The 22,645-nt window shown below is 37.8% G+C and overlaps 1 protein-coding gene across 1 annotated transcript in view; it reads right to left on the bottom strand.

Annotated features, from left to right (window-relative positions):
• The window catches only part of COL6A5 (collagen type VI alpha 5 chain), a 97,686-nt gene that overhangs the window by 2,427 nt on the left and 72,614 nt on the right, over positions 1-22,645 (bottom strand). The window contains exons 37-39 of the mRNA XM_059390908.1: positions 10,295-10,984; positions 8,830-8,926; positions 7,853-8,097 (exon numbers count right to left, since the gene is read on the bottom strand). Of these exons, the coding sequence (XP_059246891.1) occupies positions 7,853-8,097; positions 8,830-8,926; positions 10,295-10,984 (1,032 nt within the window). The remainder of the gene's footprint in view (positions 1-7,852; positions 8,098-8,829; positions 8,927-10,294; positions 10,985-22,645) is intronic.

Raw genomic sequence — 22,645 nt, 5'->3', positions numbered from 1 at the left:
AGGCTTTAACCCATTGAGCCACCCAGGCACCCCAAGTGATGCAAAATTTAATATTAATTCTATTAATATTTATTGTTATAGTTTTAAGCACTGATAAATATTGTTTACATAGACAGATGGGTTTTGAAGGAATTTAGGCTTTAACCCATTGAGCCACCCAGGCACCCCAAGTGATGCAAAATTTAATATTAATTCTATTAATATTTATTGTTATAGTTTTAAGCACTGATAAATATTGTTTACATAGACAGATGGGTTTTGAAGGAATTTTATTATAGCAATACCAAACAATTCTTTGAATTCTGAGTTATGTGCCCAAAACTACCCAGTAATCTTTCAAAAAGCTTTTATTTACAAAAGAATCTGTTACCCTGTCACTGGATGACATTTTCTCACTTCTGGGAAATGCACCCAAAAACACTTCATTGAACTTATCAAATGGCTATTAATAATACTAGTTAGTTATTCTTTCACTTACAGGTATGGTGTTTAACCTGAGACACTAAAATGTGGCTGGAAAATCTTAATATTGATAAATAAAGCACACTTCACATGTATGCTATTACTGTATTTTTTGATAAAATAATATTTCTTATAATCTGTTTTATGTATTTTATCCTTCAGAATCTTTTTTTTTTAAGATTTAATTTATTTATTTAACAGAGAGAGAGAGAGAGAGATTACAAGTAGGCAGAGCAGTGGGCAGAGAGGGGAGGAAGCAGGCTCCCTGCTGAGCAGAGAAGCCCAATGTGGGGTTCTATCCCAGGACCCTGAGATCATGACCTGAGCCGAAGGCAGAGGCTTAACCCACTGAGCCACCCAGGTGCCCCTTTCCTTCAGAATCTTGAGGCTCCAACTTGGCTTATTCTCTTGATGGGACATATCCCCATATAGCCTAATTGGCAGAACTAGTCCTTACAGTAAAACCAATTAACATCGCTTTTTCATTTGGGAGATTTGGTCTTCCAACTGAAATAAGTATGTTACTGAGGGTCTCTGTGATGATGTCTTACTTATGATTCCATTCCAAGATAGGTAAATGATTAAGGTTTTTTGTTATGATTTTTTTGGCCTGATGAAACAATGCCTGCTCTCCACTGATACTTCATTTATAGGCTCTCTGCTTTGTTCTCATGGATTTCTCCCTTTGAAGAGAGGTGTTTTTTGCCAAGATCGGGGAATGGAGCAGGCCAGATTATTAAATGAAACTTATCATCACTCCTACCGTCCTTACTCTATAGTATAACTGAATTCAAACATCAAAACATGAATTCAAATACCTTATTTCTAGCAACACATTTCTTCCTTAACAGAAACATGTACAGGATGGGAAAGAACTGAAGCCTTACCTGGCTTAAAGGAGGCCTACAGATCCAGTATTTAAAATGACTCTTTGACAACATGCTCCCCTCTCCTTACCTTGTGCCTCCCTAGGAGGGTTTACATTTGGGCAGAGCACAGAATCAGATTCAGAATGGCTGAGAGAGATGCCTAGCAGGCTTAATTGGAAGCAAATGCAACCCTTAATCTTGGGGTTGTGAGTCTGAGCCCCATGTTGGATATAGAGATTACTTAGGAATAAAATCTTAGGGGCACCTGGGTGGCTCAGGTCATGGGTTGTGGGATCAAGCCCCACATCGAGATACTTGCTTGGCGGGGAGCCTGCTTTCCCCTCTCTCTCTGCCTGCCTCTCTGCTTACTTGTGAGCTCTGTCAAGTAAATAAATAAAATCTTAAAAAAAAAATCGTAAAAAAAAAAAGGACGGTTGAGAAATATGCCTTTTTTTTTTTTTTTTTAAATGAGGTGGGGGACATTTGTAAAAGGGGATGCAGGAAAGGAGACCCTCCATGATTCCTCAAATAGAGACATTCTCAGGTAGACAGAGTCCTTTAAGACTAATTTTTAGGGGGCGCCTGTGTGAATCAGTGGGTTAAAGCCTCTGCCTTTGGCTCAGGTTATGATCCCAGGGTCCTGGGATGGAGTCCCACATCAGGCTGTCTGCTCAACAGGGAGCCTGCTTCCTCCTCTCTCTGTCTCTGCCTCTCTGCCTACTTGTCTGTCAAATAAATAAATAAAATATTAAAAAAAAAAAGACTAATTTTTAGAAATCCATGCCCTGGGAAGTCTTTGTGTGCCCCTTAGTATGAAAAACACTGGCCTTCCCAAGCTCCTCATTACACAAATAAAAAAGCTGAAGACCAAGATAAAATTTGAGATCACAAAGCTAGTTGGTGACAGAACCAAAATTAGCATCCAAATCTCCTCATTCCTAATCTGGCATTCTTTCCACCATGGCCGTCAGCTCTAATGCCATTTGTCATCACCACTGTCATTATCATCATCATTTTAAATAATAGCTAACATGTATTAAGGTTTCACTCTATGTAAAGTGATATTTGAAGCAATTTACATTCATTTAAGGATCATATTACCCTACGATGTAGGCTCCATTATTCTGGCCATTTTACGGGTAGGGAAATGAAACCTCAGAAAGGCAAAATAATGGGCCTAGGATCATATGACCAGTAACTGCAGAAATAGGAGTCAAATCCATATCCTTATCCAGTGGCCCCTGGGTTCACTCTTTTAACTACTGTTTCCCAAACTGGTTTCTATAGAACACTAGTCCCTGATAAAAGATTCTGTGGTCATAATGGTTTGACAGTAGCCTCTCTCTCAGAAACACAGTGAAGATTAGCCCAATAAAGGCACTAAGAAGTCCTGCGAAAATGATACCTACTTATCAGTGTGTTACAAGAAAAATTTCTCCCAATTACCTATTAATATCTAACAAAAGGACTCCCATTAAAGAAGACTAATTTAGGCTCAATATTTCTAACACTAGGTCAGTGGTTCTCAAACCCTGGCCTGCATCAGAATCATCTGGAGAGTCCCAACCCCAGAGTTTCTGATTCAGCAGGTCTTTGGTAGGATTCAAGGATCTGCATTTCCAATGACTTCCTAGATGATGCTGATGTTGATGGTCCAGGGACCACGCTTTGAGCAATACTCTTCTTGATGTTAGAAAAATAAAGACTAAGAAACAAGCCCTAATGTGGTATAATGGGAAAAGGAATGCAGTTGTTCTTCTTAAAAATCCACATTAAAACCTTGCAAATGTACATTAATGAGCAAAATAATCTGTACATTAAGTAGATGGATAGAATCTAAACATCAGAAAAATGAGTAGGTGAAAAGAAAAGCTCACTCTCTCTGGGAAAACAAAGATAAGCATAGCAAGATCAACATATAAGGGCTGATCATCCTTCACAATGGATTATTTTTAATTGTCACATATATTACCAGACTTAGATCATTCATGTAAGATAATCCTAGCTGATTATATGCCAAGCACATTGTGTATTTTGACCTTCATATGTATCATCTCCAATCTTTCAACAACCCAGATAATGAATTTTTTTCAGATAAATATTTTATTATCTTTTTTCCATTGATTATATGTGTTCTAGAAACACAATTGTAGGGTATGCGTCTTTGTGACGAAATGGTATTGGACTAGGTGCTGTGAATATTCTTTGGTAAGACAATTTTAGATGTCTGCAACTTCCATTTCTTTATCTATAAAAAGATATAAGACAACTCAGTGATTTCTATAGTCATTCCATTTTCAAATTCTAATCTTGCATGATTCCATTCCAAGAAAGAAGCCAAACTGACATTTCCTAAAGAGACTCAGACTGACTTCATGGAGAAGAGATGGCCAAATGTCACCCAATCAAGTTACTGGCTAGCACTCTCAGAGGGAAATGAGTAAAGACATCATCAACTTCTGGATGTAGGATATATAATTAAGTAGAAAAATGGAGAAAACTTCTGGAGGAAAGAAATTTTGGAGAATAATAACAAACAAAAAAGATCTCAGTAATGCTCACTTGATAATCCTTTTGAGTTACCAAACTTATCATTTTCACCTCAAGAGATTAAGTATTGAGATTAGGTAACAGGACTGATTGAATAGAAATTTATAGAAATGTTTTTCAAACTTATATGCATATTGGGATTGCTCTGGGGCTTCAAAAAAAAAAAAAAAATGTTGCCTGTGTCTCCCTCCCAGAGATCTAAGTGATGTAGAGTGTGGGCTGGACTGTGGAACTGTCAACAAATACCCAGGTCATTATAATCCATAGTCAAGCTTGGGCAATGCTGATTTATCAGGTTTCTTCCTGTAATTATGTTGTTAATTATATCCCCTGCTGTGGACTGTATTGTGTCCCCCCAAATTCAGATGTCGAAACCCTACATGACTATATTGGATATATGGCCTTTAAGAAGGTGACTAAGATTAAATGAGGTTTTAAGATGGAGACACAATCTGATAAAAGTGGTGAACTTAGAAGAGGAAGTGGCTCTAGGACTGTCTTCACCATGTGAAAACAGAGCAAGAAAGTGGCTGTCTGCCAGCCAGAAAGAGAGTTCTCATTAAAACCAAACTGGCTCTTGCCCTGACCTTGGTCTTCCCAGCCTCCAGAACCATGAAAAAATAAATTAGTGTTGTTTAAGTCCCCCAGTCTATGGTATTTTTTATGGTAGTCTGAGCTAAGATATTTCCTCTTACATCCACCTTCTCTATCTCAGATCTGATTCCTTTCTCCAGTATTGGGAAAGCACACTAAATCAGGACCTGCCAGACTAGAGTCAAGTCCTAGAAAGGTACTAAACCTATTTGAGCTTCAGTTTCTCCATCCAAACATGAGGGGTATTATTTCCTGTCTCTTACACAGGGTTTTGGAGAGAACTCAGTGGGATCATTTACATGAAATTACCTTCAAAGATAGTATGGCTCTGTACACAGGTGAGCTGCAGCTGGTACCTGCCACTTTTTCTCACTCAACCAGCCTCCCTTTCATCCCTTCCTTGATTTCCCTCTTGGGCCCCCTCCTCAGTATGGTCTCTCAGCCCTCTGATCCTCAGTCATTTGGCCTCACCCTAACTCCCTGGTTCTCCCATCACTGCTTTCCTTTAGCACATGTCTGTTAGCAACAAATCCTCTTAGTTTTCCTTTATCTGGAAGTATCATTATTTTGTCTTCATTCTGGAGGGCTATGTTCACTGGATATAAAATTCTGTGTTCCGAGTCCTTTGATTTCAGTATGTGAAAGAAAAATATGTTTCACTATCTTTCAGCCTCCATGATTTCTTCTGAGAAATCTACCATCATTTGAAGAATTGTTCCTTTCTTTTGTAATATGTAGATTTTTTTCTAGCTGCTTCGAGATTTTTCTTTATCTTTTGTTTTTAGCAGTTAATGATGTGTCTTGAGTGGGGTTTTAAACTCTGTAAAGTTATATCTTCTACTAATTTGGGAATTTTTTGTCCATGGTTTCCTCTAATATGTATTTTCTTCTGACTGAATCTAACTTTCTTTTCTTTCTACTTTCCTTCTAGAATGCCAATAGAACAAATGTTAGACCTTTTGATAATTTTTTACAAGTCTCTCAGGTTCTGTTCATTTTTAAAAATCCCTTTCAGATTATATAATTAATATATCTTCAAGTTCTTTGAGTCTTTCCTCTGTCATCCTCCTTCTGCTTTTGAGCCTGTCCATTAGTTGCATATAAAACCCAGTGCTCATCACTACACATTTCTGCTGAGAATTCCTTTCTGTTCATTTCAGGTTGTTTGCCTTTATCTCATGGAGCATAGTTAACATAGCTGCTTCAATGGCTTTGTCTGTTGTCTTTTCCTTTGAGAATAGTTTACATCTCCTGGTTCCCTGTATGTTGCCTAGTTTTAGGTTTTATCAAGAACATTTTGACTATTATGTTGTATAGACTCTAAATCCTAATATGATACTGTGTAGAATTTTAAATTTTTTGTCAGCAGGCAATCAACCGGTAGGTTGCAAGTGCTGTATTACCTCCTATGAACAGTGGTTCTATCCTCAGTTTAATGTCCAAAGCCTTTGCTATCCTGTTCTGGGTCTTCCCCATCCATGCACAGCATAGTGGAGAGCCCAGGGCTTATGCAGCTCCCATAATTAGAATTAGAGGATCCCCTTCTCCAGTTCTCTTCTCTCTGGGGCTATCTATCCTACATGCTGGCCAACAGGGTTTCTCTTCCTAGTTCCTCTGGCCAGAAAAACAGGGTTTCTCTTTAATTTTAGCTAGCTAGCCTTCTACTCAGCTCCAAACTTTGCCTACTTTCAGAGCAAAACAGTGGGCAAAATAGTGAGAGGAGGGGTGTGTGGGTGGCTTGTTGGTTAAGCATCTACCTTTGGCTCAGGTCATGATTTTGGGGTCCTAGATTGACCCTTGCATCAGGCTCCCTGCTCAGTGGAGACCCTGCTTCTCCTTATTCTTCTGCCTCCTCTCCTGCTTGTATGCTTTCTCACTCTCTGTCAAATAAATAAGTAAAGTCTTCTAAAAAAATTTTTTTTTAAATGAGAGGAAAGAGAGGGGAAATGGGGATTTCTTCCACAACCTCTTACAAACAAGGGCCCCTTTCTTAGTTCTCTGTCCACAAACATGGGGTTTGTACTGAGTTTTAGCCTCCTGCCTTACTGCCATTACACAGTTCCAGGACTGGGGTCTGGCCTCAGGCCAAATCCACAAAAGGAAACAGAAAAGACAATGGGAAACTTTATAATATATCTGCTTTGTGTTTCTTTTCAGAGATTTCAGGAGATTGCTTTTTTGTGTTTTCTCCAGAGTTCTCAGTTGTGATCAGTGGGAGAGAGAGGCTATATGGGCTTAGTCCATCTTGACTGGAAACAGATATTTCATTGTATTTATATTTGATTTTTCTTTTCTTACACGTCCCTTCCCTTTCTATAGTTTTCTATATTTCCTCTATTCTCATCTCTCCTATTTTACTGATTTTGTTCAATATCTATATACTAGCTATGCCTATAATTATACCCATATCTAATACATATAGTGTAGATGTATATATGAAGTGTTGATATATATATTATATATTAGTATATATTACAATATTGTGTATTAATATAGTGATATATATTACATACTTAATATTGTACATACATACTGTATACATACATGGCATTTCATTATATAATCATACCAAATTTGATTTATCATACCTGCTATTGGGCATTTTTGTTTCCACTTTGGGACTACAAATAATGCTTTTATGGACATTCTAATACATGACTTTTGATGAATATAAATATTTTCTGTAAGGCATATACATTAAAGTTGATAGTCATAGTATATGTATATTTTCAGCTTTAGTAGACACCCAAGAATATTTATTTTAAAGTAATTTCCCATGTAGTTTTGATACACAACAAAAATTGTAAATAGCTTTTCTAGAGCCTACTATAGCTTCCTGTTCTCCATCTTCCATTTTTCCCTTTAACTCTAGGTCCAGAAACACCTCCTTACATTGCCTAGGAAGCTGCCCTCAGTCTCCAGAGAAGTCCACTCCAGACACTGGTTAGAAGCCCATATTTCAGAGCAGGAAAGCCTGGGTTGCTAAGGGAGAAGGTGAGAGGTGAGGTTTGTTGCATAGCTCTCCCCCACTGCATTTTGCACAAGGATGAAGGGCTCTGCTTGCTTAATCAGGACTTGTGTGGTCCAAACTCATTCCATTCCCTGACCCCACCCCACAAACATCTATACCTACTTCCAGTTCTGGTTTTGTCAACACCATTGATTCCCTTTTTTTTTTTTTTTTTTTTGCCTTTCTGGAGTTGTGTCTTGTCTGCCTCCTCATTTTGGGAACCCCTTGCAACCCTAGATGATAGGCACCTCTATCCTGTCATTTCTACTTGTCCCAGTGAGTTCTCCTTGCTCATCTTCACTCAGCTTCCACCAGGGGAAATCCAAAGGTACTTCAGGGTCTTCGATTCTATTGTACCCAAGGTTACCTTTTTTATCTTGTTGTTTACCATCTGCTAGAGCTGGCATTTCTTCTGATTGTGCCTCTTTCTCATTGTTCACCAGCAGTTCTCCAGTTGAAAAGAGCAGGTATAACATCTGGATCAAATCAGTAGCAGTCTCAGAACCATTACTAGGACTGATCCCTAATACAAATGAATGCTGATCCTGGGAACCAAATTCATCAAACAGCTCACTGTTTCCTGTCTCTATTTTATACACCTCAGGAATATGGCTGAGGTGACAGAGAAAAGAGATGAAAAATATATTAGCCAAGTCCCTTTCAGAATTAAATGTAAATACAGGCAGATATAGAACAGCAATAAATTTTATGCACCTGCTTGGAGTAGTCCAAATGCAGTTTGTGCATGAAACCTGACTCAGGGGTATTTTTAAAAAAAATATTCCAAAGGAAATTAGAACGTTGTAACAATGGTTTAGTACTCCAAAGCAATCTTATTTTCACCACTGAATTTTTATTGAGTATTTAGGGTTGTACTTTGCAAAATCGAACAGAAAAGAATCCTTCCTACTAGTCTTCATATGGGTTCTGTTTTTTAAATGGTGAATGTTCTGGTTGCTTTTGCAATTTTTTTCTCTTTTTGTTTTTATTTTCCTCTAAGATTGTTATATCTAAAATTTGATGTTATAAGTTTTCTGTTTTGTTAGTACCCAATATTAGAGTGGTATTATATAAGGTATTACAAAGAACTTTTTTTTTTCCCATAAAAGCAACAGAAATGGAAACATGGTTCTTTTTAATATGGGTCATATTCTATCTGCTATTAACTCCAGATCTGTGCAGTCATTACAGACCAGGAGTATTTCACACACACACTCACACACACACACCCCTACATCCCAAGCAAACTTGCATCCTGAAAACTAAAGCACAGTTCATTTAAAATTATTTTTGTAAGGACTATTTCCAGCTGTAGTATTACCCAAACTGAATTTGCCAACTCACAATGCATTGTTTCCTGAGCCAACATTCTCTGGGTTGGGAGAGGTGATGTTAACACACTTGGGTCTCAGATCTGCAGGGGGATATTTGTTGATGGCACCTGGAGAAAGAGTGCGCTGGTTAATCTAAACTTTATCCTTCTATATTCTATCGCCCAGGTCAGTCATCTTCTCCTGTGGTTATAGGTATCTTCAAGAGCAAATTAATTTTATAAAGTCCTTGGCAAAGTAGTCACCCTCTGACATTTGCAATATCTCACTGGCAAAGTCAATGAGATAAAGCAGTGATTGAGTCAAAAATTCTCAAGCTCTGTATGTCACAGGCTTGTGATACAATTCAAGGACATCTCTCCATCCCTTCTAAGATCTATTTCTCTTCCTCTAAATAGAAGATCTTTCCAGAAGACACATTGAGCTACTGAAATTGTCTGTCCTATTTATCTTAGGGTTGGAAGGAGGCATTTTTTTTTTTTTTGCAAGTAGTGAATCTGCTATGATACATATGAATCCAGAATTCCAAAATTCCTTAGGGTTACATGAGCCCTGGGGCTTTGTGCAGGGCAGCAAATCTGCATTTCTGTTAATTCTCTGGGAAACTTGCAGGAGCTGCAGGTAACTAATGTGGCCTCTGCCTCACTCCTAATCCCAGCACAGGCCAGAATTTGCTTGATGCCACAAGCTCTCAGGTATTCTACTATACTCACGTCTAAAATTGCAACTCACAGACAGAGGCTGGAGCAGTCACTCTCAAAGCCCCACTATAAAAAGACACCCTTAAGACCCTGCTTGGCTATGCCTGAGCCAGTTGTTTGGGACAAAGGCTCTGGAAGAAATTCATGCCCATGGCTCAAAAGAATTAAAGTCAAACCAAAGGTAATTTTCAATGAAAGATAAAACAGAAGTCCTTGGAGCAGTTGGAGAATGATGGTAGTGGGATATTACTGATTATAGAAGTGTACTTCTTTTTGGGTACAGTATTGAAATATAGTTTAAAGAAGAGGAGCACAGCTCTGGGGTCAGAATGCATGGGGCTGAGTCTAGAATCTGCCAACTGTTAAACTGTAAACTTTTGGGCAATTTATTTAATGTCTCTGAACCTTTGTTTTCTCACCTGTAAAATGGAGATACTAGTACTTTCGTTTGAGGGCTGTACTGAGGATTAATGATATAATCCATTTAAAGAAGTTGCTACATAGTACCAAGTACATAGTAAACAGATAAGGGTTAAAAAACACTTTTTTGCCTATATGGTGGTTTTCTGGCAAAGACCTTGACAGTGTAGCAGTAAAGTTCAAGGTCAGTAAGGCCTGATATTTTTCTCTGGTTTTCTCACTGCCTCCTACTCACATCTTAGACTGTACCACTCTCCACTGAAGTAAGGAGTTATTACTAAGCCACCTAGTGGACTGTACACAGAGACATTAAATCTATTGCAAAAGCAATAGAAGAAAAAAGGTTTAATGACTTACGTCTGATTAAATGAACAAATGGCTTGACAAACTTGATGATATAGTTCAAATCTGGCTTGTGGATTCGGCCAAGCTGGACTAAGTGATGATCCAGTGGGTGGCTGGCTAATTCTTCTAATTCTTTGTCATTGTGTATAGGACCAAAGGAAAATACAAATATGGTGTAGCCCTGACATTTGGCTCTCAGAGCTACATTTCTTAAGACTTCTTTGTCTAAGGGGTTGGTTTTGCCAGCAGATATAACAAAGATAACTTTGTTTTTCCTCAGGTTGGGCGTTCCTACAAATACATTATCAATTGTCCACTGCAGGGCATGGCCAATAAAAACATCTCCATTGAGTTGTTGAAAAGAGTCTTGGAGATGATGTTTCATTTGGTGTACATTGTTGTAAGTAACCAAATCAAATTCCAGGTAGACAGGGCATTCTTCACTGTTGGGCATATAGCCAGGAGGAGAATAGCTCACAACTGCCACTCTATCTCCTAACATGGAAGTCAGTGGGTAGGAGGCAACACGAAAATAATCAAGCACTGAGATTAGAAAAGCTTTCACTTCCTGAAACTCATCATTTCCTATTCTTTGGGAAGCATCTATGAGGAAAGCCACATCCATGTAATATTCTTGAAGAGAGGTATCTCCAGGTTCATTAGTAAGACCTGGTTCTTCTTTTCTGCCATGGTTTTCATGTCCTGCAATAGAATAGCTCAAGTCACTCTTTTCAGCAGAAGGCTAAATTTGGAACTGCTAGCCAAGGATGACCAAAAAACATCATGGGATTTTGCCATGTGCTATTCCCATACCCATGGCAGACATCATAAATCAATTATAATACTTATTCCCAGATGCATTCTCCAAATATGTTTCCATGCACTGCATGGGAAACCACCTGCATGCCATAGGTTCTGTCATGTGACAAAAAATGTATTTGCTAGCCTGTCTCAGATATTTGTCAAAGGACTGGTTGATCCTCTAGCTAGTATCATATGTAAGTTGAGAAACATGTAACTATTTTTAGTGCACTCCATATGATTACGAAGTACACATTTGTATGAGATCTAATTATTATGCAGCCACTCTAAGAGAAAGGCATATATGTCAAAGTCATATTTATTGATGTTACAAACACATATACCTTTATACATATGTTCAAAATATGTACTATAGTGTGATGTCATGAGAGCAAATATAAATGCTGACTTTAGAATCCAAACTCTGTGTAAGACCTTAAATACTCTAAGATGCTGGTACCTAAAGTGCCAGTCCACAAAATGTTTATTGGCCCAGGACAAAATCAGGAGCTTGCACATGTTGTAAGTCATCCGCATTACTAAGCATACTGTTTAGATTAGCTGACTTTTTTTTTTTTTTTTTTTTTTGGTAGCAAGACTTTCTCAATGAATGAAATGGTGCCTTGATTTACATTCTGATGCTGATGTCTTATCTTGCTGCAGATCTGCCCTTCAAGTAGCACTGCTCTAAGCCTAAGGGATCATGAAACCATGTCCACAATAATGTTCATGTGGATGGTGACTGGTCAGTGAAGACACAACAGGAAATGTCAGCTCAGAAAGACAGGAAGTAGGTGGCCAATGTTCTTTTTTCTATGAAATAAGTATGTCCAAAAACCTAATCAAGCAAGAAGATTTCTAATTGGCAAAATTTATTGATCCCCATCTGTGCTAAAACCCCATTATTCATGCTTTATATTTATTACTTTATTTACTCCTCACCATACTTACAAATAAATCAATTAACCTGTATTAATGCCATAAAATCTTAATAAAATAGGATGCCAAAAACAACCCCATGAATAATGCTATTAACAGGGCAAACGATCCATTATACCTTTGTAGCTCAAATAAATCTGAATTTCTAGGGTAAACTCCACATTATCTTTTTTATCTATTGTTGAATTTTGACAAATAAAAATTATATAAAAAAATAGTGAGATGTATAATGTAGTGTTTTGATATCACTACACCTTGCATAATGATTATGACAATCAAGCTAATATTATTAGATTTGGTTTACTTAAATTTTGTTTAGAATTTTTGCAACTACTAATGGGTATTTACCCCAAAGATACAGATGTAATGAAAAGAGGGGCCATCTGTACCCCAATGTTTATAGCAGCAATGGTCAAGGTTGCCAAACTGTGGAAAGAACCAAGATGCCCTTCAACAGACTAATGGATAAGGAATATGTGGACCATATACACTATGGAGTATTATGCATCCATCAGAAAGGATGAATACCCAACTTTTGTATCAACATGGATGGGACTGCAAGACATTATGCTGAGTGAAATAAGTCAAGCAGAGAGAGTCAATTATCATATGGTTTCACTTATTTGTGGAGCATAACTAATAACATGGAGGACAAGGGGAGATGGAGAGGAGAAGGGAGTTGAGGGAAATTGGAAGGGGAGGTGAACCATGAGAGACTATGGACTCTGAAAAACAATCTGAGGGTTTTGAAGGGGTGGGGGGTGGGAGGTTGGGGGAGCCAGGTGGTGGGTATTAAGGAGGGCACGCACTGCATGGAGCACTGGGTGTGGTGCAAAAAACAATGAATTCTGTTACGCTGAAAAGAAATTTTAAAAAATTAAATTAAAAAAAAAGAATTTTTGCAGCTATGTTTATGAGGAATATTGGAGTGTACTTTCATTTGCATGTAAAGTCTTTGGTTTTGTTATCATGGCAATCTGGCCTTAAAGAATGAGCTGGAAAGAATTCCTTCCTCTCAGTTTTCTGTAAGAATCTGTGTAGAATTGGTATTATTTCTTCCTTAGGTATTTTATTTTATTTGCCACTGAAGTCTTGGAGGCTTGGAGTTTTCTATATGGGAAATTTTGAACTACAAATTCAATTTCTTTAATAGGTTTAGGGCTATTCTGGTTACTTTCTGAATGAGCTCTGGTAATTTGTGAACTGCAAGAAATTTGTCTATTTCACCCAAACTAATTTACAGGCAAAAAATTATTTATCATATTCGCTGATTACTCTTTTAATATCTGTTTCCTTTCTCATTTCTGATATTAGTAGTGTCTTCTTCTTTTTTCCTGGAGAGTTTGGCTGCAGGTTTATTGATTTTTATTGATATTCCCCCCCAAAAAAATCTGCTTTTGGTTTTACTGATTGTCTCTTTTCTGTTTCATTGAATTCTACTTTAATTATAGTACTTCCTTTCTTCTGCTGCTTACCCAGGTTCTCCTTTTTCTGTTTCTTAAGGTGAAAGTTGAAGTCATTGATTTGAAAACGTTCTTCTTTACCAACATAGGTATTTAATGCTATAGATGACCTTCTAAATCCTGCATTAGTGGAATCTCACAAATTCTGGCATATTGTGATTTTATTCGCATTCATCTCAAAATAGTTTCTAATTTCTCTTTTGATTTATTTTTGACCATAGATTATTTGGAAGCCTTTTATTTAGTTTCCAAATACTTAGGGATTTTTTGAAGATCTTTCAACTACTGATTTTTAATTTAATTCTGTTTTGGTCAGAGAATATAATCGGTATGACTTCAATCTCTTAAAATTTTGAGAATTGCTTTATGGCCCACAATATGACTTATTTTAGTAAGTGTTTCATATGTATTGAAAAGAATATGTATTCTGTTGTTTGCGGAGTGTTCTATAAATATCCATTAGGTGAGGTTAGTTGCTAATGTGGTTCAAGTCTTCCTACTGATTTTTTACCAAGTATTGAGAGAGGGTATTAGAACTCTGATGCCCTTTTCATTAAAAACAAACAAACAAACAAAAAAACACAAACTTTTTTCTCCCCAAGTTTTATTTTAGATAATTCCATTACTGCATCTTCAAGTTCACTGATTTTTTCTTTTACCAAATCTAATTTGCTATTAATCCCATCCAGTATATTGTTCTTCCTAGACATTGCAACTTTTATCTCTATAAATTCTATTTGAATCCTTTTTTAATATCTTTTTACCTCTACTTATCTCTACTTAACTTTTTCATGTATGAGATATAGTTATAATAACTGCTTTAATACCTTTGCTAACTCTAACATCTGTGTCAGTTCTGGTTTGTTTTAGAGTAATTATGTTCTTGATTATGGTCAAGTTTTCATGCTTCTTTTTTTCCACAAATATTGTGAAATTTTCCTTTTTGGATGTGGAATACTTGTGTATTCTTACAAATATTTATGCTGTATGCAAACTATTTGATCTTTTTGGGTCATGCTATTATGATATGTTTGACTAGTCTAGAGCACTCCTTAATTTCAGGCTAAGTATTCCCCACTACTGAGACAAGACCTCCCTGAGTTTTCTTTCCAATACTGTATGAATTATGAGTTTTTCCAGGCTTTCTGGCAGGAAAAGGCACTGTTTGTGTCCCTCTATGAGCAACTGGCACTCTTCTATAATCTTTTCTGATGGTTCTTCTCCCAGACTCAGGGCATTTCATCACAGGCATGTGCCCTTACCAATCTACTGAATAATTGAGGGGACCCTTTGCAGATCTCTTGGGGTTCTCTCTCTGTGCAGCTCTTTCTTTTGTCATGGGAACTCTGACCACCTTGGTCTCCCTAGATTCTCAGTTCTGTCTCATCTCAAGAAGTACATTGGGCTCTGTTTATAGCAGCAATGGCCACGGTTGCAAGCTGTGGAAAGAACCAAGATGCCCTTCAGTGGACGAATGGATAAGGAAGATGTGGTCCATATATGCTATGGAGTATTATGCCTCCATCAGAAAGGACGAATACCCAACTTTTGTATCAACATGGACGGGACTGCAAGACATTATGCTGAGTGAAATAAGTCAAGCAGAGAGAGTCAATTATTATATGGTTTCACTTATTTGTGGAGCATAACTAATAACATGGAGGACAAGGGGAGATGGAGAGGAGAAGGGAGTTGAGGGAAATTGGAAGGGGAGGTGAACCATGAGAGACTATGGACTCTGAAAAACAATCTGAGGGTTTGAAGGGGCGAGGGTGGGAGGATGAGGGAACCAGGTGGTGGGTATTAGAAGGGCGTGGATTTCATGGAGCATGGTGCAAAAACAATGAATACTGTTACACTGAAAAGAAATAAAAAAATTTTTAAAAAAGGAAATAAAAACCCAAATATATTTTTCTTCAAAAGAAGAAGAAGAAGAAGAAGAAGAAGAAGAAGAAGAACAACAACAACAACAACAACAACAACAACAACAACAACATTGGTGTCTACACCAATTCTTTTTTCCTGCCCCATGGCAGTAAGCTGGGGCAATCATAGGGTTTACTTCATTTGTTTTTGTCTCTCAGGGATCCTTCTTTCATTTCTTGATGTCTATTGTCTTTCATTTCCTGATGTCTATTGTCTTGAAAACTATTGGTTCATGTGTGTTTGTGTGTAGAGATATAAATATATATCTAATAGGTGAGAACTAGCCATTTTGTTTGAGATGTTCCTATGTTCTCTTCCTTCTCACAAAAGGACTAAGAACTCATGATTTGTACATCAGATTCTTCCTTTATCAATACATCTGTAGTAACTGAATAGGATTTTGAATTTCCCAAGCAGGTATAAAATCTTTGGGCTTTTCATTCCCCATAGGAACCTACCTTTAAATTCTTTGAATTTTTTTTTATCCAGATAAAAGCCCCTGATTAAACTATTAGATATGAAATTGGAAGTGCAGACAAAAGTATTTATTTCATATTCCTCCTTGCTGTGACTGCTATGTACCATACTTTAGACCTAAAAAATCACCATCATAAACACTTCCAGAGTTCTTGGCTATAGTGTATTTGGCTATGAAGGTCAGTTAAATGGATATCTCTGTCATGTTGAAGTTTACAGTCCTGGAGATGTCTAACCACCACCTGCGCTGTCATCAGGATCTTTGTTTTCCAACTATAGCATTTTGGCTTCTTTAAAAAGAATAATCAACACACTTTGTTAAAACATGAGGAAAAGTATTTCATAAATGTTCTGATAGAAAAGGAGGATCAATTTATGTTAGTGAAATGTTTTTTCATGCATGCCCATATCAAAAAGGTTTACTGCTTTTTCCCAATTTTCTCTTTATAACTGAGCAAAATCTCCATCTTTTTCCAAAGTACCCAGCAGAATTATTTTCTAAGGAGGCATATTTTCGCCCACAAAATCTGTAAAAATAGGCTCTCTTCCTACTTACAGGATTAGCATGAGAATCAAGAAGCTAAATGTAGATACTTATGGTTCGAAAACTCTAAAATTAGTCAAACACAAAGTATGATTATTCTAACTTTGAGTCGAAATTCATCTTACTTAGAGAGAGTGGGTGTTCAAAAATATTTTCTTTCAAGAAAACCTGGCAGGAATGTGGATATAATATATCCATAGCTCATAGCAATGCTGTGTATTTTCTGGAAATGTCATGGTGCCAAATTCCCGTCTCCAAGTTTATGGAATAATTTCCTCAGAATGGCAGAGAAGGAAGGGCTGGCTTACTTTTTATTGTGGAGGAGTCTTGGAAGGTGGGAGGGATCTAGCTAGATTTCCAGGGAAGCGGCCTCAGAAATTAGTCTAACTTTGGCCAGTATTAAAGCCACAACACCATGTGTGCTCCAATAACTTTAGGGAGAAGTGGGGGTGGAAAGGGAGCTTAGACAGAAGGGAGAATCTACAGGACCTTGAGCCATTTGGACTGGGATTAAGTATTCTGTGAAGAAGCTATGCTGCTTTTCATGGCAGTTGTGGGAAACCTCAAGATATGTATGAGTTATCCAGTGATCTGATTTGGAATTTGTCCAGGGATCAAAATTAGTCATGTGTTCTTCATAGGCAAGCCACATGTATAACTGAGGCTAACTTACATATTTATTTCTATCCAATTGTACTGTAGATTAAAGTGACGTTGTTTTATAAGATTTCCCATGAGGTTGACAATGTTTTCTTTCCTGCTTTTCCACTGAGTATTTCATGAGACTTCAGGTCTTATGCTCAGCTCTGTGTATGTCTTCTCTCAGTTAACCTTCCACAGGACACCACAGGGCACCAAGAGGGTAGAATTACCATCATTCCCATTTTACAGATGAGCAAGCAGAAGCGTAGAGAAAGTAAATTACTTGGCCAAGAAATGGCAGCTTCTAAGTGGTAGAGGAAGGATTTGACCCCCACTCATGTAACTCCCTCAGAAGAACTGGTCCTCAGATATGAGGGTAGAGCACACACAAAGGATCATATTAACCACTTCACCAAATGCCCTGAGACGTGGTGTGAAAAATGAGGTTCTTGGTCAATTGCCATTCCTTCTGAGTGAAGCCACTAGAAGAAGTTTTCTTCCAAAATAGGCAACTATATGATTAAATAAAATATGCAATTTTTTCATCTCTAGGCATTATAGAACAGTGGTTATGACCAAAACCTTTGGTGTTTTGAGTCCTGTCTCTGCTGTTTGTTACCTCTATGACCCTCAATCCCTCCCTACTTCAGTTTCATTATGTAAAAAGCAGTAATAATACACTATAAACCTTATAAGGTTTTTTTGAGAATTAAAGCTTGCACAGTGCCTAACATACAAATATAATTTTTGGAGGGAGATAAATAAATAGAAAAGTCCCAGACATCTGAAAATCCTGCCCATGTTACTCTATTTCACAAATGAGAATTTCCATCAGAAAAAAATGCACAGCCAGCTAGAATTAACGGAAGATAACTTGCACACGCACATATGTACGCATGTTCTCAGAACTTAGAAGCTCATTCTGCTGTGTTTGTGAATGTTTAACTACAGGGGAGTTAGCAATAATTTATGTACCTCTCCATTTAATGATGCCATCCCAGGCCTGTCCTCCCTCCTGTCTGCTGAGGTCCCTGGCCAGGCTCTAAGCTGAGGCAGCAAGGGAGGGAGGCACAAGAATTTTATGCCAAAGGGAAATACAGACACATTTAAAATTCCCTCCTTTTATTGTATGAGGTCCTCTTTCCCCCATTTGCCTAAACAAGTAGAAGTGACTCTTAAAATAGATTTCATCCTTTTCCACCAAAGACATAGAATAAATATTTTTCTTAGACTTTATAGGTGGCACTTAGTCTGAAAGACTCACTCTGCAGTCCACTTCATACTCTGAAATAAGTCTGCAGAAGGTACCAGCACACTGAGAAAAAGTGACACATGCCTTAGGGATTATTTAGACCCAGACTACCTGGATCTAACATTTTGGTCTTTATGGTGTTATTCTGTACTCTGGCTTCTGGATAAAATTATAAGCAGCTTATAAAGCCAAGTTATTCTGGCATTATAGCTTCTGGATGGATTTATAAACAGGATTTTTTTAAATGAAATTAAATTTTTGGAATAAAAATGCACTACTGAAATTATTTTAAACAATTCTTCCAAATTCTCAAATTTGGCAATTGGATTTATTTCCTCATCTGTAAATGCAGACAATGCCATCACCAGGAAACATGGCATACCTAGTTAAAAGTTAGTGGGTATGGGTTTGAGTCCTGACTCTGCCACTTAAAGTTAAGTACCTGAAGCTTTTAACCTTTGCATCAGTCTCCTCATTTGTAAAATATAAAATATAGGGGAGCCTGGGTGGCTCACTCGGTTGAGTGTCTGACTCTAGATATTGGCTTGGGTCATGATCTCAGGATTGTGAGATCAAGCCCCATGTTAGGCTCTACACTCAGGAAGAAGTCTACTTGAGATGCTTCTTCTCTATTGCACTTTGTCCTGCTCTCTGTTTACATGTGTACACTCTAAATAAATAAATAAAATCTTTAAAAAATACAAAATGTAATAACAATAATAATTAATGATAATAATGGACTTTTTGGTAAAGATTAAATAAAATCATGTGTATAAAGTGCTTAGCACTGTGCCTGGCACAGAGTTGTGCTAAGTAAGCAGTAGCTTCTATGGTTATGATTATTCCTCACACATTGTTCAATCATCCCTCAAGTGAGACAATGCATGCGATGCTTTGAGAATTGTACTGCAGTGAGTAAATATAAAGCATTCCATTTGCACTTTTAATTAAACTGAATACTTTCTGGGACTCCTGGGTGGCTCAGTTGGTTAAGCGGCTGCCTTCGGCTCAGGTCATGATCCCAGCATCCTGGGACTGAGTCCCACATCAGGCTCCTTGCTCAGCAGGGAGCCTGCTTCTCCCTCAGCCTCTGCTTGCCACTCTGTCTGCAAACGGAGGCACTCTCTCTGACAAACAAAACAAAACAAACAAACAAACAAACAAACAAAAAAACTGAATACTTTCTGACTTGTGTTATGCATTTTTTTCGTACACACAGAATATCCTCTGAGAGACCACAAACTCCTAGAACACAGGGCCTCTGTCTGAGTCTTAAAAGCAAAACAAAAAACAAAACAAAAACCAAAAAAAACACTCCTAAGCCCCCAAAGAGACTAGCTCAGGGCTGAACTCAGAACAGGAGCCAATACATATTTGCCACATGAAAGGACATTTGAATATTCATGGAAAATCTACCTAAAAGCCTACTGCTTTCATATAGTGAGCCCTCATTTCAGGCTGTCACTGTTACCTTCACCTCTACCACCCCCACTATTACCATCCCACCCTCACAACTCCACCACCACCAGCATCACCACCACGATCATCACCACCCCACTTACATACCCCGACCTCCATCTCCACCATTGGCAATACTGGTGCCACCAGCCTCTCTACCACCCTCCTCTACCACCACCATCAGCAACAGCAAACACCTTCACCACCACCGTCTTCACTACCACCACAACCAGTGCCAACACTGTCATCAGAATCCCCTCTACCACCACCACTATCACCCCATTACTACAAATATCCAAGTTTTATTCCATAAGAAAGGGGTCTGCCTTGAAAAAAATGTCACTAGTGTTCTAGAACATTGCTTTATTACTTGTAATAAAGTTTTGCCTGAGACATACAGAAATAACCAATGAGCATTTGAATTCAAATAGTCCACATACCCTGAACAACCAGTTCACGTTAGTTTTTTCCACATGCAAAACCTTCATGGGAGATGACCAAAACTGTAATAATGAGACAATAAATTCTCAAGCAAAAGTAAATGCAATGAACAGGAAACTCAGTTTATTCCCCAGAGAACATCAAGATGGTTGAAATTTCCTAAAGAGTTTATGAAACATATCATGAAAATTCAGATATGACCACCATTTTATTACTACCCTCCTCTTTAGAATGTACATTGAAATAAAAGTAGGACATTTATTTGATGTTCCACAGGTGATTCAGAAGCCAATTCTGCTGCATTTAAGTCTAGCATGGACTTAAATTTAGCAGAAGTCAAGATAATATATTCAAGTTCAGTACATGGCAGTAAAAATTAGAAACAAGTTAAGTGTTCAATGAGATAAATAAATTCATTCATTGAAAGTAATGTTATGAGATACAGAAAATCAGTATGAAGCTTGCAGCAATATGTAAAATGTATGACATAACATGATGTGAGAAGCAGGATATCCAATTGACTGATATGATGTAAATCTATGGGCTTATGGAAAAACCAAAGAATATATTCCACACTACAAATAGCCTTTGCTAAATCATTTGAGATTCTTTGTATGCAAATTTTATGTATGACAGTACTTCTATAATTTTTTAAAAATTAGCAGAATCTTGGGTCCCTGGGTGGCTCAGTTGGTTAAACGACTGCCTTCAGCTCAGGTCATGATCCTAGAGTCCTGGGATCAAGTTCCACATCAGCTTCCCAGCTCCATGGGAAGTCTGCTTCTCCCTCTGACCTCCCCTCTCATGTGCTCTCATTCTCTCTCTCTCTCTCAAATAAATAAATAAATAAGTAAGTAAAATCTTTACAAAAAAAATTAGCAGAATCTGGAGAGTATAAGGGAAAAACAGTGGACAGGGTGTAGGAATTGTGAGTCCCTATTCTGAATCTTCCTGAAAGAACTTGGGGGAATGAAGTTTCTTCTAAAAATGTGTTTTTTCCACTATTGACAGTATGACTGTATAGTGCTTTGGTGTGAGGGGAGGGTCCTGGGATTGTACGATATTTAGCAGCATCTGTGGCCTCTATCAGTTAGATGCCAGTACTACCTCTCAGGTGTGACAACAAAAATCATCTCCAGACATTGCAATATGTCTACCAGGGTGCACAGAGTGAAATCACCCCCAGATGAATTTGTAAGAGAATCATTAAATATCTTTCCAGCTCTAATGCCCTGTGATCGAGTCAAAGTCAAAAGACATATTGGCTTTGAAAAAAAGGGAAAAATGTTACTTCTCATTTCTCAGTGAAATTCATTGAAAAGAACATTAGCTGATGTTATCCTATGGCCTGAAACCCCTTAAAGCTATGAGTGAGCCCCCCAAGCTGAGTGTTTGGTAATTAACATTTCATTACAAGTTATCCTGTCCTTTAATCTTGAAAGTCCACTAACTATAACTTTAATATTGGTTAACTTAGTATCTTTGATGAAAGTGCTATGCTTGCCACTGGCTCAGCAGTTACAACTTAATTAGAATTAAATCACCCATTTTTTATTACATAATTCCAAAGAACTATGTGTATTCCACTGGTCGGTAATTAAGAAGAACTGAATTTTCCAAAGAATTTTTATACTGCACATGTTGTGGTCAAAATGCTTGACATTATCTCATATATTTAGATATTAAAAAGTATTGTAGTTGTCGTTTTATTTTTTTAGATGTTGGATGGAGGGAAGCATGACTGTTCTGTGGTTTTACATGAGTAAAAAAAAAAAAATATATATATATATATATATATATATATATAATGCAGTTCACCTGGAATCCTTTGAAAACAGGAATTCCAACTTTTGTCCTGTGGTGCTAGGGTCTCAATTACTTTCAGCTCCCTTGAGAATGCAGAGCTAATCTGGCATGCCAAAGTGGCGGGATAAGCAATGGTTCTTAAAACACAACCTATACTGGGCTCCTTGCTGGCTCAGTGGGTTAAGCCTCTGCCTTCAGCTCAGGTCATGATCTCAGGGTCATGGGATCGAGCCCCGCATCAGGCTCTCTGCTCAGCAAGGAGCCCGCTTCCTCCTCTCTCTCTCTCTCTCTGCCTGCCTCTCTGCCTACTTGTGATCTCTCTCTGTCAAATAAATAAATAAAATCTTTAGGGGAAAAAAAAACCACAACCTGCTGAGCTCCAGCCCCAGAGATTCTGACTTGGTAGGTCTGGAAAAGGTGCTGAGAAGTTGCATTTCTTTTCTTTTTTTTTTTTTTTTTAAAGATTTTACTTATTTATTTGACAGAGAGAGATCACAAGTAGGCAGAGAGGCAGGCAGAGAGAGAGAGAGGGGGGAAGCAGGCTCCCTGCCGAGCAGAGAACCCAATGCAGGGCTTGATCCCAGGACTCTGAGATCATGACCTGAGCCGAAGGC

Source organism: Mustela nigripes, chromosome 2 (assembly GCF_022355385.1).
Source record: "Mustela nigripes isolate SB6536 chromosome 2, MUSNIG.SB6536, whole genome shotgun sequence".
Taxonomy (NCBI): Eukaryota; Metazoa; Chordata; class Mammalia; order Carnivora; family Mustelidae; genus Mustela; species Mustela nigripes.
The sequence above is the reverse complement of the archived record's forward strand: the minus strand, read 5'-3'. Positions and strand labels throughout refer to the sequence as shown.